The 15092-nt window shown below is 40.2% G+C and overlaps 1 protein-coding gene and 1 pseudogene across 1 annotated transcript in view; both read right to left on the minus strand.

Moving 5' to 3' along the window:
• The window catches only part of LVRN (laeverin), a 67580-nt gene that overhangs the window by 3191 nt on the left and 49297 nt on the right, over positions 1-15092 (minus strand). Inside the window, exons 15-19 of the mRNA XM_041763928.1 lie at positions 14822-14916; positions 12838-12945; positions 11730-11897; positions 11375-11512; positions 2571-2646 (exon numbers count right to left, since the gene is read on the minus strand). Coding sequence (XP_041619862.1) covers positions 2571-2646; positions 11375-11512; positions 11730-11897; positions 12838-12945; positions 14822-14916 — 585 coding nt within the window. The remainder of the gene's footprint in view (positions 1-2570; positions 2647-11374; positions 11513-11729; positions 11898-12837; positions 12946-14821; positions 14917-15092) is intronic.
• Positions 462-626, minus strand: LOC121496398 (annotated as a pseudogene).

Genomic DNA, 15092 nt, shown 5'->3' on the forward strand with positions numbered 1-15092 from the left:
TTAAAAAAAAGAAACTATCAGTGATTATAGAATTTTTTGGAACTTTGGGGACTGCTAAATTTTTATGCACCTCGTTCATTCATTAAACAACAAAAACACCTCACCAGGTTCTGTAAACACAGAGATGACCTGATGCTCTTCAGAAGATGCCAACACAAACTCAGCCTCTGTTCTGGAGCTTTCCTTCCTTTGGGCATGTTTGGGTATGCCCTTCACTCTCCTGTCCATGGAATCCCTGATAAATCAGGTCCCTGCAGCTCAATCTCAAGCAGGCCAAAACCCACACAGAGATAATTCCTTTAGGAATTACTGATTCTTTCTCTCTCATAATAATAACTGCATAGCTGACTGCTTCTCTCTTTTTTATTTTGGCTCAGGATCAAACTTCAGGACTCTGTGACCTACATGTTTTTTGTTTTATTTGCTGGGGCAGAGGAGTTGATTTTCCTTTCCTTTTCTTTTTTTTTTAAACCAGGTTGATTTGTGAAGTGGATGGAGCAAGCTCCCATTCCATCTCCCTGCTCCAAAAAGCCATGTAATATATTATTGGATGGAGAATGTATTAGATATTAAGCTGTTAAGAACAGATACCACACCTGATCTCAGCCAAAAGGCCAAGAAGCAATTGATTTTCCTGTCTTATTTACACAGGCCCTTTCTGGTTTGTATTAATATAGTTCTGGGCCACATGTTTAATTTGCACTCATGCATTTTTTTCAAAAACATTTACTGAAATCAACTGAGATGAAATTGATGGACAAAAAACTGAATTCTCTTGAAGTGTACAAGTGAGAGTGAATTGTGATCACTGTATACACCCGTGAAACACATAGCCACGGTCAAGATACAGTAAAGTACACTTCTACCACCCACAGATTCCTTCGCAATCCAGCTCTTCCTCTATCCCAGGCAATCACCAAGCTGCCTTTTGTCACTAGAGATGATATCTGGCATTTCCTAGAATGTATCTGGTTTTTTTTTTTTTATCTCAGCATAATCATCTTGAGATATATCCATGTTATTACACAAATTCTTTTTTTTAAATTGTGGGATAGTATTCCCTGGTGTGCATATATTATAACATTTTCCTTATCTATTCACTTATTGATGGATGTTTGGATGGTTTCCAGATTTTGGCTAATGTGAATAAAGCTGCTGTGAACCTTCATGTACAAGTCTTTGCATGGATATAGTTTTAATTCCTCTTGAGTAAAAACCTAAAAATAGAATGGTTAGGTCATAGTGTCTAAATAACATTTTAAAACACCGTCTATTTTCCAGAGTAGTTGTACCATGTACCATGTACCTTCTCACCCAGCAGCAGAAAAAGAGAGTTCTGGTTGCTCAAGTGTTTGCCAGTGTTTGTTGGTGTAAATCTGTCTCATTTTATCTATGCTACTAAGTGTAGAGAGGTTGTGTTTAATAGATTTTTTTTTTTTTTGGCCCTTTAGCTTGCTTTCTGGTTATAGGATCCCCTTTTTCTTTCCAAAACTACTCCTCCCCTATCCCAGGGCCTGTGGTTTGGGTGGGGCTGGCTCCAGAGTGGGCATATGATCCACTCCCACCACAGTGATACAAGTGACCCAAGTAGGACCACAACCAGAGTCATTCCACAGGGCTGGGACTTGAACTTGGGTGAGCAAGGACTCTTCCTTCTGCAACTGAGGGCACTGAGGATGACATAAGCCTGGAGCCACGTTTACCTCCCATGGAAAAAGCCAGCCTAAGAAGAAATTCAGCCCAGGAGAAAGCAGAGCCTAGAAATGGCAAGCTCTGGGGGTGCCTGGCTGGCCCAGTTGGCTGCGCGACTCTCAATCTCACAGTTTGTGATTTGGAGCCCCACACTGGGTGTAGAAATGACTTTAAAAATAAAATCTTAAAAAAAGTAAAAGAAATAGCAAGCCCCTTGTTAGTTTCTAGAATATAGGTATGACTAAAACATGGTTTCCCTCCTCAGGTTGCTCAGGATAGCCTCAGGCAGTAGACACATTACACACCCATTATATGGGTATTCACAGGAGATCAGGGAGCATGCAGGAGGAGAGGGTGTAAATCAGTTAATTGAAAGATTCCTAGAATAGGTGGTTGGAAGCAGGGTCTTAAGGATAACTTGGACAGCCAAGGACAGGCATGGTGAAGTCACCCAAATCAGAAGGCAGAGTGTTTCCAAAACCTGGAAAACGTGAAACAACACGACAATTTAGGAAAATCTATAAGAGGAAAAGTATTTGGGAGTGTCTCTCATGTCCTCCTGCACTCAGTGGTGAGGCAGGCAAAAGATGAAGCCAGAGAAGCAGACAGGGGCCAGGTTATAATGAAAAGATTTAAAATGTCTTCTAAAAATTCAGATGAGTTACTGAAGCTTTGACAGCAGGGCAAGGACTGGCAGCAAGATGAGGGCTGGGAATAGAATGAAAAACCATTTCCTGCTCACAGTGAAAATAACACCAACAGGAGCACAGAATATAATAATTCAAATAAGCCTGTTGTTTTTAATTTCAGCAACTCCAAATTACATTAAAAATGGCTTCTAAATTATCATTATAATTCACAATGTCCTCAGTACTTACCTCTGTGATCTGTAAATCTGTACTTATGGTTCTCCCTATTATATACATTAGAGTAACCAGTGACTGTGTTCCATACCTGCAAAGCAACAAGATGCTAATCAGGAGCAGAAAACGTTTTGCAAGATAAAGCTATACTTTATATAGCAGGTAAATGCTAAGTGCACAGCCCCCATTGACTGCTATCTCACAAATGTAAGCAGAATCATGTACGAACTAGTTTAGCTTCACAATTTAACAGGAAATCTATTATCTAGAAAATTTTATCAGTCATAAGGAAATATTTATACAGTTTAATATCAATTTGTGTACACATAGTTCTGAAAGCTTTATTTAAATACAAAAAGCTCTTCTTAAAAACAACTGTTTTTATCTTTTCAAATGAGGTGGTTAAAATAGATGTCATGTACCTCAAACTAAGACCACTTATATTGGTTAAGTACATATGCAAATTATGCCCCTTAAAAAACTAATTATTATGGGATCAGTTTCAGAAACTCTGGCTAACCTACTCTGAAAGCTTAAATTTTGTATTTGTATATGCTTTTTGGAGAGAGGATCCATGTCTTTGAATATTCTCAAAATGTTGGTGATCACTGAAGTGCTAAGTGTTCTAGCTCTACTTCTCCTCCCTCAAAGAGGCATAGGGACTGAAACGTCCCCTCCAGCTTAGCGTCCTTAATATCCAACAAGGATCATCCAGAAAAAAACCATGAAACACTGTTATGGAAAAACACCAGATACATACCTGCCCAAAGCGTTGCTGTGGTTAAAAAGGTAAATAAAGACTTTTGGATGCATTAAAGAAGAAAGAAAATTAAAACAGCATTAATGTTCTGGACAGAACAAGAAAGGATTGCACTGCCACTCTGTTCTATTGATTATTGATAGTTAATACACACTATTTTTTTTTTACACACAATTGACTTATTTGCAAAATGTCCTTGAAATTAAAAAATCACAAGAGTCAATGCTGGCATAATCCAAACAAAGGTGAGAGAAAACAGTGCTTTTATTCTCTTTTAAGTTCTGAGCTCTAATGTGAGCTGTTTCTAGTTGAGCAAAGGACAAGAGAGAGTCTCCATATAAACACACTTGTTTCTATAGGGAAAGAGGACTCCTTTCTTTTTTTTTTTTTTAATTTTTTTTTATTGATTTATGATGGTCACACACACAAAGAGAGAGAGAGAGAGAGAGAGAGAGAGAGGCAGAGACATAGGCAGAGGAAGAAGCCGGCTCTGTGCACCGGGAGCCCGACGTGGGATTCGATCCCTGGTCTCCAGGATCGCGCCCTGGGCCAAAGGCAGGCGCCAAACTGCTGCACCACCCAGGGATCCCCAAGAGGACTCCTTTCTGTAGGGAAAGAGCTACTCCTTAGCTCCCCATTTTTATTGGCCAGGTATTAAAAGTGTGAAACAACTCAAGAAATCTGGCAAAATTTGAAAGGAAAAAAAAAGTAGAAAATACCTAAGGCCCAAATGTGTGATTTTCTACCAGGCAGAAGAGGAACACTACCCTGAAAGGCAGATCTGGGTTTGAAGTGACCTTGGACAACTCGTAACTTGGAAAGACAAGCTAACATACAGTGAGAAGCATTGTTCTGGAGAGGAAAGGAGATGCTGTGTGTTGAAACACCTACCAGAGTTGCTGGCACACTGTCCCTTCCTGTTCTCTCAAGTTTCAAGAGGAGGGTTTTTTTTTTAGGACATATTTATTAATAAGAGAGAGAGAGCATGAGCGCATGTGTAGGGGGTGAGGGGATAGGCAGAGGGAGAGAGAGAATCCCAAGCAGCTCTAAGCTGAACACAGAGCCCCATGTGAGGCTCGATCCCAGGACCGTAAGATCATGATCTCAGCCAAAATCAAGAGTCAGACTCTTAACCAACTAAGCCACCCAAGCACCTCCTCTTGAGGAGGTATTTTTGAGACAGAGAAGATCTGCCCCTCTGGTTGAGACAGCAATCACCGAAATATTACTGAACAAAAATAGATACATTCCAAACAGTTTATCCTGCCAGTGGTCAGATACAGGCTAATTAATACAAAGACCAGAGCCAACCTGCATCAGTAGAGTTACTGTTTTAAAAAATTGGTAACATTCCATGCTAGTGTGGGGACAGGAATTTGGGCTACTCTCATCTGGCTCACCTTCTGTCTCTCTCCTTTCTCGAATTTCTCCTCCCTTCCTATTCCTTCCCCTGCCACATTTGATTTCCTGTGGCAAACATGGCCAGCAGGCAGGCATGGGAACACCAAAGTATCCAGGCAGATCCAGTGACAGGTGGTGGGCTGGGGCTGTTCAGAGCTTGGGTGCACCTCTCCATAACACCTGACTTCTCTCCATTTGCTTATGCACCTATTTCTCCATTCGGCTCTGTGTTCCCCATCATGAAACACAAGAGAATGGAAGTGGGAATGGTGTAAGCTTTTATACTAAGGACTTTAGCCAATGTAACAGCATTTGTTTTTTTTTTTTTATTTTTATTTATTTATTTATGATAGTCACACAGAGAGAGAGAGAGAGAGAGAGAGAGAGAGAGAGAGAGAGAGGCAGAGACACAGGAAGAGGGAGAAGCAGGCTCCATGCACCGGGAGCCCGATGTGGGATTCGATCCTGGGTCTCCGGGATCGCGCCCTGGGCCAAAGACAGGCGCTAAACCGCTGAGCCACCCAGGGATCCCTGTAACAGCATTTGAAGAAGAAATCAAGTGTTTGGTGAAAAAGGCAGTAAAATTCCTTTTGGGTCAGTTGAATTTGAACCTGATCATACCCTTATATTCTATATTCTAATAAAACTAGGGTTTTCCTGGAGGCTGTGAGGCCTACATTACTTTTAAAGAAGCCAAAAACACTTAATGAGAATGATAGGGCACAAACACTGTTTCTCCTGCCTACATACAGTAACAACTCATACAAATTCTATTCTTCATCTCCACCCACACATTCTTCCATGAGACCTAGCCACAGATGCATGTCCAGATGCATTTTCTCTAACCTGCAAGATGTCTTTATTGGTCACTGGAGGTTCACTCACTGAGATCAGGGCTCAAAAGACCATCTTTGGCCCAATGATTAACCCCCACAGCAACCAGCACAGTACTCTGAACATGAGAGTTAGGGGCAGAACCAAACCAAAGTTGTTTTAAATACAAATATTCTCAAATATAGCTTCAGATTAGACTTCCTTGGAAGAATTGGGGGCCTGGGTGAGGGGAGCAGATGTTCCTGATCTGCTGTGGGCAGCGCCCTCACCTTAACACTTGACCAGCCCTCTCTTGTCCAGTCCAGAGCCCTGAGTTCCAGCCATGTCCTGTGACCAGTCCCCCCAAGGCAGATGCTGGGTCCTGCCCCCAGGCATTTCTTGGTGTCCTCTCCTCCATGCGAAAGATAATTTTTTTCAACTGCTTGTTCAGATCCCACTCAAATCCCATTCTCCTCTTTGACTCCTCAAACCTTCTCCAGCTCTTCCCAACAGCATTTATCAGATCCCACGTCCTCATCACCTTATATCCCTGACAAGAGCTTAAACTAACCAGACCTTGGCCCGGGAAAACTAGAACATTTTATTATAAGAAAGAACCTTGGAATTGATCAAATATAATACATTTCATTATATACAAAAACAAACCAAAGCCAAAATGTTAACTAAGAGGCCAATAATAAACAGTTGTTCTAGTAACATTCCAGATGAGAGTGTTGGAGAATTCAGTTTTTCATATGTTTCTCTCCCAGAACAAGTGATCTCCTGGCAAAGTGACACCCTGTTTACATTACATATACGGTAAGTAGCAGGATTATGGCTATAAGATATAGGAAAAGGGGCACGGAAAACTCTAGATTTTCTTCTGCAGGGCTCCTTGGGGTCTCTTTGAGGCTAGCATATATTATGAGTTTGCAAAAAGTGAAGGTTAACACAGTTCCCAACTGATGGGGTTGCTGTCTTTCTTGTTCATAGAAGGCTTCTCAGCATGTTCCATGAATAATGCTCAGTGGAACATACTGGAAAAACACTGAATTCATAACTAACTGGCTAGTAATCAGTCACATTTCAGGAAGTTCAGAAAAGTCCTTTTCAAGTAATTAACATAAAAGTTAATTTGTCAGAGGCATTCGTGTATTCATACTTTCATTTTGTCTTTCTTTAAAAAATATTTTATTTTTTATTTTTATTTTTTTTATAAATTAATTTTTATTGGTGTTCAATTTACCAACATACAGAAAAACACCCAGTGCTCATCCCGTCAAGTGTCCCCCTCAGTGCCCGTCACCCATTCCCCCCCACTCCCCGCCCTCCTCCCCTTCAACCACCCCTAGTTCGTTTCCCAGAGTTAGGAGTCTTTATGTTCTGTCTCCCTTCCTGATATTTCCCACACATTACTTTTCCCTTCCTTTATATTCCCTTTCACTATTATTTATATTCCCCAAATGAATGAGAACATACACTGTTTGTCCTTCTCCGATTGTAAAAAATATTTTATTTATTTATTCATGAGAGACAGAGAGAGAGAGAGAGAGAGAGAGAGAGAGAGAGGCAGAGACACAGGCAGAGGGAGAAGCAGGCTCCATGCAGGGAGCCCGATGTGGGACTCGATCCCAGGTCTCCAGGATCAGGCCCTGGGCTGAAGGTGGCGCTAAACCTCTGAGCCACCTGGGCTGCCCTTGTCTTTATTATATGAAGACTGGTAACATGCTAGCTTTCATGTCAAATATAACTGTTTACATAAGTGATGATTCAAATGTTCTGATGTACAACAAATTAGGTAAACATTCTTGTGCCATCTTTAGTATATATAACATTTTAATTATTAACCTGAACTTTTATTTCCTTCTAACAATCCATATGTATTATCACTGTTCATTCAAACAATCATTTGCAAACTTCAGCAAGACTGATCAATAATACAATTGCTATTAAATAAATGAACAGAAAGTAAATGAAAATAAATGTATTAGATGTAGAAAGCAAACCTATTTGAGTCTGAAAGACTTTTTGTAGAATGTATGAGAGGAGTGAACTGAGACGAATTTGCTATAAATAGGCATCTATTTTATGAGCACAGCATCTTGTTGATGAGGGATTAAAATATTCAAGCCATGATTAAAAGTTCATACATCGGGATACCTGGGTGGCTCAGTGGTTGAGTATCTGCCTTTGGCTCAAGGCATGATCCTGGAGTCCTGGGATTGAGCCCCACATTGGGCTCCCCATGGGGAGCCTGCTTCTCCTTCCTCTGCCTAGGTCTCTGCCTCTCTGTGTCTCTCATGAATAAATAAAATCTTTTAAAAAATTCATACATCTATAATTCTAGGAGCTTCTTGAGGTTTAAAAGACCCATTTCGAGTCAAAAAAAATGGAGAATTTAATCCATTTAATACAGTTACATACATCATTGAAATAAATCACTGCACATCACTTCTCCGCCCTTTGGCTAAAATCAGGTTTAAATAAACTATTATACAATGGACCTTCCAGACACTGTTGCCAACATGTTCCTGTTCTCTAAACACAGAAAAAGAAAGGTTTTTCTGAGGAATAAAAGTTAGAGCACACTAAAAATCACTTAACTTGGGAGCAGTCTTTCCCATGAGCTGCCCAAAGCCATTTTGGGGGCTTGGTCGGCCCGGGTGCTGTGTGTGGTCAAAGGGGTTGGTCCACCTGTGGGAGCAGCGCTGGCCAGCTGAACTCTCCACAGTGATGACCATGTTCTACACCTGAGCTGTCCAGCGTGGCCACATCATGCTCTTAGAACAGGACTAGTGCAACAGCGGAGCTGAATTCTAAATTCTATTTAATTTTAATCAATTCCAATTTAAATTGCAATATCCACAAGTTATCGTATTGAGCAATGCGGCCTTAGATACTTTTCAAATCAGGTGTCAACTGCTTTCATGTTAAACCGTATCAGGCTTACCTGGGGAGTTAGCAAAAGGTGCAGATTTTCTGACTTATTTTGGCAGATTCTGATTTTAAAAGGGGTAGGTGGGCTTGAGAGTCTTTAGGTTACTGAGACACTCTAAGTGACTTCTACTGTTCTGCCTGGATTCACCTTGCCTAGGGGAGAGGCACCACGTCACTTTGAGCCATGATGGCAATAAGTACATTCTAGAATTAGGACATTCTAGGTGCCAGGCACCACTAGATACTCAGCCTGACTCAGAACCGTGAACCTCTGTCTTCCTCAGAGCCCAAAGGTGCAAAGGAAGGACTAGAGGATATCACAGCTTGTAGTAATTACAAGTTGGCCCTCAGGCAAATTATAACACATTTCTTTTTTTAAAAAATATTTTTATGTATTCATGAGAGACACATAGAGAGAGGCAGAGCCACAGGCAGAGGGAGAATCGGGCTCCTTGTAGGAAGGCCGATGCAGAACTCCATCCCCAGACCTGGGATCATGCCCTGAGCCAAAGGCAGACGGATGCTCAACCACTGAGCCACCCAGGTGTCCCTCATATTTCTCACCTTTTAGGATTAAATCTGTTTGCTTGAGAGCCCCCTGTTGGGTAAAATATACATTCACATGAAAAAATCAGCATGTCCTTGATGGCTGGTCTTTCCAGAGCATTACTTAATCATATATTCCTGAAAGCCTAGAATAATATGTCCTACAAGTACTCACAAATGCTAGAGTTAGCAGATAGATACACAGTATCTGCTATGAGGTCCCACCACTTGTAAAGTTGGAAGATACCTTTTGTAAATAAGTTATCCTTTTGGAACAGCAAGTACATTTAGAATATAAATGTTAAAGAATGTGAATATGTGGGGTGCCTGGGTGGCTCAGTCCATTAAGCATCCTGCTCTTGGCTTCAGGTCATGGTTTCAGGGTCATGAGATGGAGCTCCATTGGGTTCTGCACTGAACATGGAGCCTGCTTAAGATTCTTTCTCCCTCTCCTTCTCTCTCTATGCACCAACACCCTCACCCCAGTCTCAAAAACAAAACAAAACAAATATGGCTCTCTCTCTCTCTCTCTCTTTTTTATTTTAGATTTTATTTATTTATTTGACAGAGAGAAGAGCACAAGCAGGTAGAATGGCAGAAGGTGAGGCAGAGGGAGAAGCAGGCTCCTCACTAAGTAGGGAGCCTGATACGGAGCCCGATCCCAGGACCTTGGGATCATGACCTCAGCTGAAGGCAGATGCTTAACCAACTGAGCCACCTAGGTGCCCCTGAATATGGCTCTTTCTGGGAACAAAATCTTAGAATGTTTTTCTTTTGTTAACATTTACTAAACTCTTTTATATCACCAAAAAATTGTGCTTTTAAATAATAAATTTACAATATGTAGATAAAAGCTCGTCTGTACAGTACTGTGTTTCTGGTTCATCAGTGGAACACACTTAGCCTAGTCACGTATTGAGAAAATTCACCTTATGTCCAGTGTTAAATTATCTATCATTCTAAATTCGTTGCTTCCGGTGGCCTTATGAATTGCTTAAGTTTCCTCAGATTCCTCAGACCCTGGGAGTAAATGGTGTCTTCCATTTTTGCTTAAGTCATTAAATATAATACCTTCCTCCCTCGGTCCTCCTAGGAATTTGGGAGTTAGGATAGGAATGAGAATTATTTACATTGATCCCCTTGTTCCCCGAAATTTTAGAGATTCCAGCCTCACAGAGTTGTCTCTTTGTTTCTGTTCTGTCTCCCTGGAGTTTGTAACAGAAGCCCCTTCTAGGTCTGAGTGCCTGGCTCTGCCTGGCTGAGGAGGCCACCTGTCCTCCTGCTGCTGTGGTCCTAATGCCCAGGGCCATTCAGTTCAGCAACCGTCCTGGACTGTTCTCTTCCTGCGCTTCCTACCGAGCAATCTAGGAGCAGTTCTGGAATTAAAATGTTGAGAGAGTAGCTCCTTTAAGAAATGTGTTATGTGTGCACCTGGGTAGCTCAGTTGGTTGAGCGTCTTCTTGCGACCCAGGGCATGATCCTGTGGTCCTGGGATCGAGTCCTTCATCAGGCTCCCCAGAGGGAGTCTGCTTCTCCCTCTGCCTGTGTCTCTGCCTCTCTCTATGTGTCTCTCATGAATACATAAAAATATTTTTTTAAAAAAGCAATGTGTTATAATTTGCCTGTGTGTAACTCTCTCTGTGTGTGTCTCTCATGAATAAATAAAATATTTTTAATTTTTTTAAAATTTTTATTATTTATTTATTTATGATAGCCACACACACAGAGAGAGAGAGAGAGAGAGAGACAGAGACAGAGACAGAGACACAGGCAGAGGGAGAAGCAGGCTTCATGCACCGGGAGCATGAAGATCCCGGGTCTCCAGGATCGTGCCCTGGGCCAAAGGCAGGCACCAAACCGCTGCACCACCCAGGGATCCCACCCCCCCCCCCTGCTTTTTTAATTTATGATAAGTAAAATCTTTAAAAAAGAAAGGTTCAAGAATATAGAACTCGGATATGTGAAGAGGATCTGACAAATAACACATGAACAACACTCAGGCGGATATAGTGATGAACACTGCTGTCTTTTGAAATAGAGTGATCTACTTCACAAAATAAATGAATGGCTGGTATACACTCATACCAGAAAAACATGACTTGCTCTACTCTGTATCTCAGGCAAAAGACTTTACTGGAGAAACTGAGGTAGGTGAGTATCCCAGGCAAATTCATTTTCGTACAGGAAGCCAAAAGTGAGGATATGGCTCACTTTCTCTTCCACAAATGAGACTAAATGCAGAAAAAGAAACACCTTTCTGGTCAATGCAAAGGACTTTTGTGACCCCAGCGAGACTAAGGTTGAGCTTCTAGCACCAAACCAATGACCTGTCTGAAAGAAAGGTCTCATATTTCCTTCTTACCTTTTACTCACAGCTTGCCAATTGTTGACTAAAAAGTCCTTTGCAATGTACCGGCCAACTTCAGATGCTGCCACAACTTCAATTATATTTGTTTCATTAAAAGTGAAAGGAGATGCAGTAATGGCGTACTCCATGTATCTGCAAAAATGCATTTGCAGAAAATAAATACACAAACATCATCCAGTAGAAAGTGAATTTCAACAAGTAGACTTAAAATCCCACGTGGTGCTAAATCAATAGTGCACAAACGGATATTATTTTAGTTGCTATATCAGCACATGTTCTATTTTTCTCCCTTTGGTTTATTAATTGTATTCCTCTGCCAGGATTTTGAAAATAGGTTGACCATAATCACCTGTTAAGTATCCATGGGTTTTTACTGCAACTCATTGCATAAGCAAGTTGAATCCTTTCTTCTTCCTTTGTTTTATTAGCGTACATATTTAACAAAAAGTCCCATTCTTCATCACTTCCCAAGGCGATGCCATAACATAAAATCACACTTTTAATCGGAGAAGGTATTCTGTAAGTAGAACATGCAATGATATTTCTCATAGTAAAGTTACATGTTTATTTAGGTCATTATATTTTTAGAAGGATGTTACCCAGAAAAAAATGCTGAGGTCTCAGATATAAAGATCAGAAGTGTGGATGGAGAAAGTCACTTGTGGAAACTGTCACTATTTCGTGATATTATTAATGTCACGAGAAAAGAACATCAGATTAGTTTAGAAACTAAAGAATTTTAAGAAATAAGGAAATTATAATACTTCAATCAATGTATGCTAATAATTCAGCTTGAGCTCATATCATTTTTTTGAAGTAATCTCCACATCCAACATGGGGCTCAAACTCATGACCCTGAGAGGTCACGGGTCAGATGTTCTATCCACTAAGCCAGCCAGGTAACCTTCATTTCATGTCTTATGATCACATTTCTTAAGAGTCCGTCTGAGGTGATGCATTAGAGGTAACACAATAAAACCAGAAAGACAGTCTTGGTCTCAGCTCTCAGTGGGAATGCAAACTCACAGAGAATGAGCTTGTTGGACACACTTACATATAAATCACAATAACGAACCATCAAAGAACAACCAAAATAAGACTCAAGATATGCAGAAGTGCTTGTTAGGGGCAATTAGCAATCCCGGGTGACAACTCACTACATAAATTGAATCTATTGTCATTCACAGACCTACAGTAGACAAAGCAAAAACAGAAAGAAAGAAAGAAAGAAAGAAAGAAAGAAAGAAAGAAAGAAAGAAAGAAAAGAAAGAAGAGAGAAAGAAAGAAAGAAGAAAAAGAGAAAGAATAAAAGTTTACTTGAAAAAAAAATAGGAGGAGAGACAGACTACCCAAGTGAAAACAAAACAATCCATCCCAGAATGAGAACATCAAAAAGGTAGAGAAATTATTGGTGTTGAAAGAGGACAGAAATAAGGGCAATCCAATACGAGTCTTACTCATTCTCTGGATGGTTTGCCCAGTTTTTGAAGAGCTCTCTTGACAACTGAAGACAGTCTTCAAGGCCCAACCAGCACGCAGTTTCAAAAAGTTTTTCCAGGGCTACTCTTAAAGGAAAGTGCAAAGAAAAACATTTTTTTTTTTTTTTGCTATGTTAGCTACATTTATTTTCTTCCTGCCTCTGAGCCTATGTGTTTCATGACAAGATGGGTATTTTAAAATATCCTTCCAATAACATCAGGTTTTTTTTTTTTTTTTTTTAAATAGCTTTTGTGGATGGTAAACTTATTTAAGGCTCAGGGAAATATTTGCTGAGATGCTCTCAGACACCAAATAAACTCGTTTAAGCCTGGTATTTTTTGAAAGTCGGAAATAAATTCCTGCCATCCCTCATCTCCCTCAAACACACACGGGAGTACACACACTCCACATCTGTTATCAATTTATTTTTCCTCCCTTTTACAATAATTGCCTTATGGATAGAAAGAAAAAAGACTTGAGAGTATTTCATCTACTACATTTAAAAAGGAAGTTCTTTCTCTGTACATGGAAAGGAGAGGGAACTGTTTATTTCTCTCTTTCCATGACGTGTTTCCCTTGCTTGAACTTCTGTTTCTTCCTCTACTCTGCTTGGTTATTATGTCCATGTCCAGAAAAAGAACAGAGATTTTTGTTTTGTTTTGTTTTGATAGCTGAGCAGGGATACCCAATTATCATTCACTACAAGTTCAAAAGAATACAGAGAACAATAATAAATCCAGAGAAGCAATGCTGTGAGGCATGTCTCTCTATGCTCCCTACTCTCTCAGACTTGGATTCAGAGGTAAAGGAATCAAACTGGCCATGAGTTTCCAGGAAATGCAAAAGCCATATTGCAGTTGCTCTACCCTCCAATTGCAACCCAGCCAGGCCTGACCTTCCGATAGAGTGAAGTAGAATGTCCAAGGGTGGAGGACTTCTGAAAGATAGTTCTGAGTATTCATTTACACACTCCTTCCCTCTCCCTACTCATCGCAAGTTGGATGCAGCAAGATGGAGTTCTATGTAAGTACTGCTAACTCCCCAAGGTTACTCTGAAGACAACTGGCCTTGGGATGCTATAAAGAGCAGATCATTTCAGTCCAATTTAGGAGAGCCAAGGATATGGCTGGCTAACACCTGTGCTGCCTCAGTGAGCACAATTTTGCCTTTCTGTTCATGCACCCAACTCATTTGCCCACTTACTATCCCAGCTAGTCCTCATTGTCTTCCGTCTACTGGTCTAGTCAACCCTATATCCTTCTAGTCACATGCTCTGGCACAGAAATGTCTCCCCTCCTAGAAGGATACTCTTGAGAGACAATAATTACATTTTATATATGTGTTTTGTGTTTCTTCTTGGTCTCATTGATTTCAGCTTCATGTCGACTAGAGCTATAAACACAATCTCTGTACCACTGTAGATAACAAATTCCCTCTGTAAATCTAGAAGCTCCCCGTCATTTGCAATACTTACTCATGCTCACACACAAATGACTAAAATATTTCAGGCAATTTCTCACATCATATTTGTAGAATGAATGGTAGAATTGCTGTCATCAATAACATACAGAAAGGACTTTTTTCTCTTGTGGCCTTCCTCTGCCTTCAATTCATTGGTACAGGCTAGTTTTGCTCAGTATACACACTTACAATCTCAACCAGTGGCCTAAGATTTGTGAGTATAGAGCTATAAATTCCTGTGGGTACATGCATGTGTTTTGCAGGTAAATTAAGATCCCAAACTAGTATTTTCTACTAGGATACATGTAATTTCACCAATCCTAAGGCTACTGTTCTCAAGTAACATACAAAATCTCCCATTAAATCATAGGTATCAAGATCTTATTAATATAAGTCTGGAGCTCCATCTATCAACCATTGAATCATTTTATTCAATTGTAAATTGAATTGAGTATAAGTTGAATATATATATTCAATATAGAAAAATTAAAAAATACTTACAGGGCTAAATAGTCATCTTGTAATGTTGCCATGTTTTCACGAATCACAGTTGAATACATATTCCATATTGAGATAAGTCTCTTTAATAGATACTTCTATAAACAACAAGGGATACCTACTGTTAGTTTTGGCTCACAACACTGAATTTGCATTGTCTTTTCCTTTCTCTGAAACGACATGAATAGAAGAGTGACAGATACTTCCCGAGAAGTTGTCTTTATTTGTTACTAACCATGCAACTGGTTTATTCTGTAGCCTCTCTACGTTTAGT

This window comes from Vulpes lagopus, chromosome 7 (genome assembly GCF_018345385.1).
Source record: "Vulpes lagopus strain Blue_001 chromosome 7, ASM1834538v1, whole genome shotgun sequence".
In the NCBI taxonomy this organism is placed as follows: domain Eukaryota; kingdom Metazoa; phylum Chordata; class Mammalia; order Carnivora; family Canidae; genus Vulpes; species Vulpes lagopus.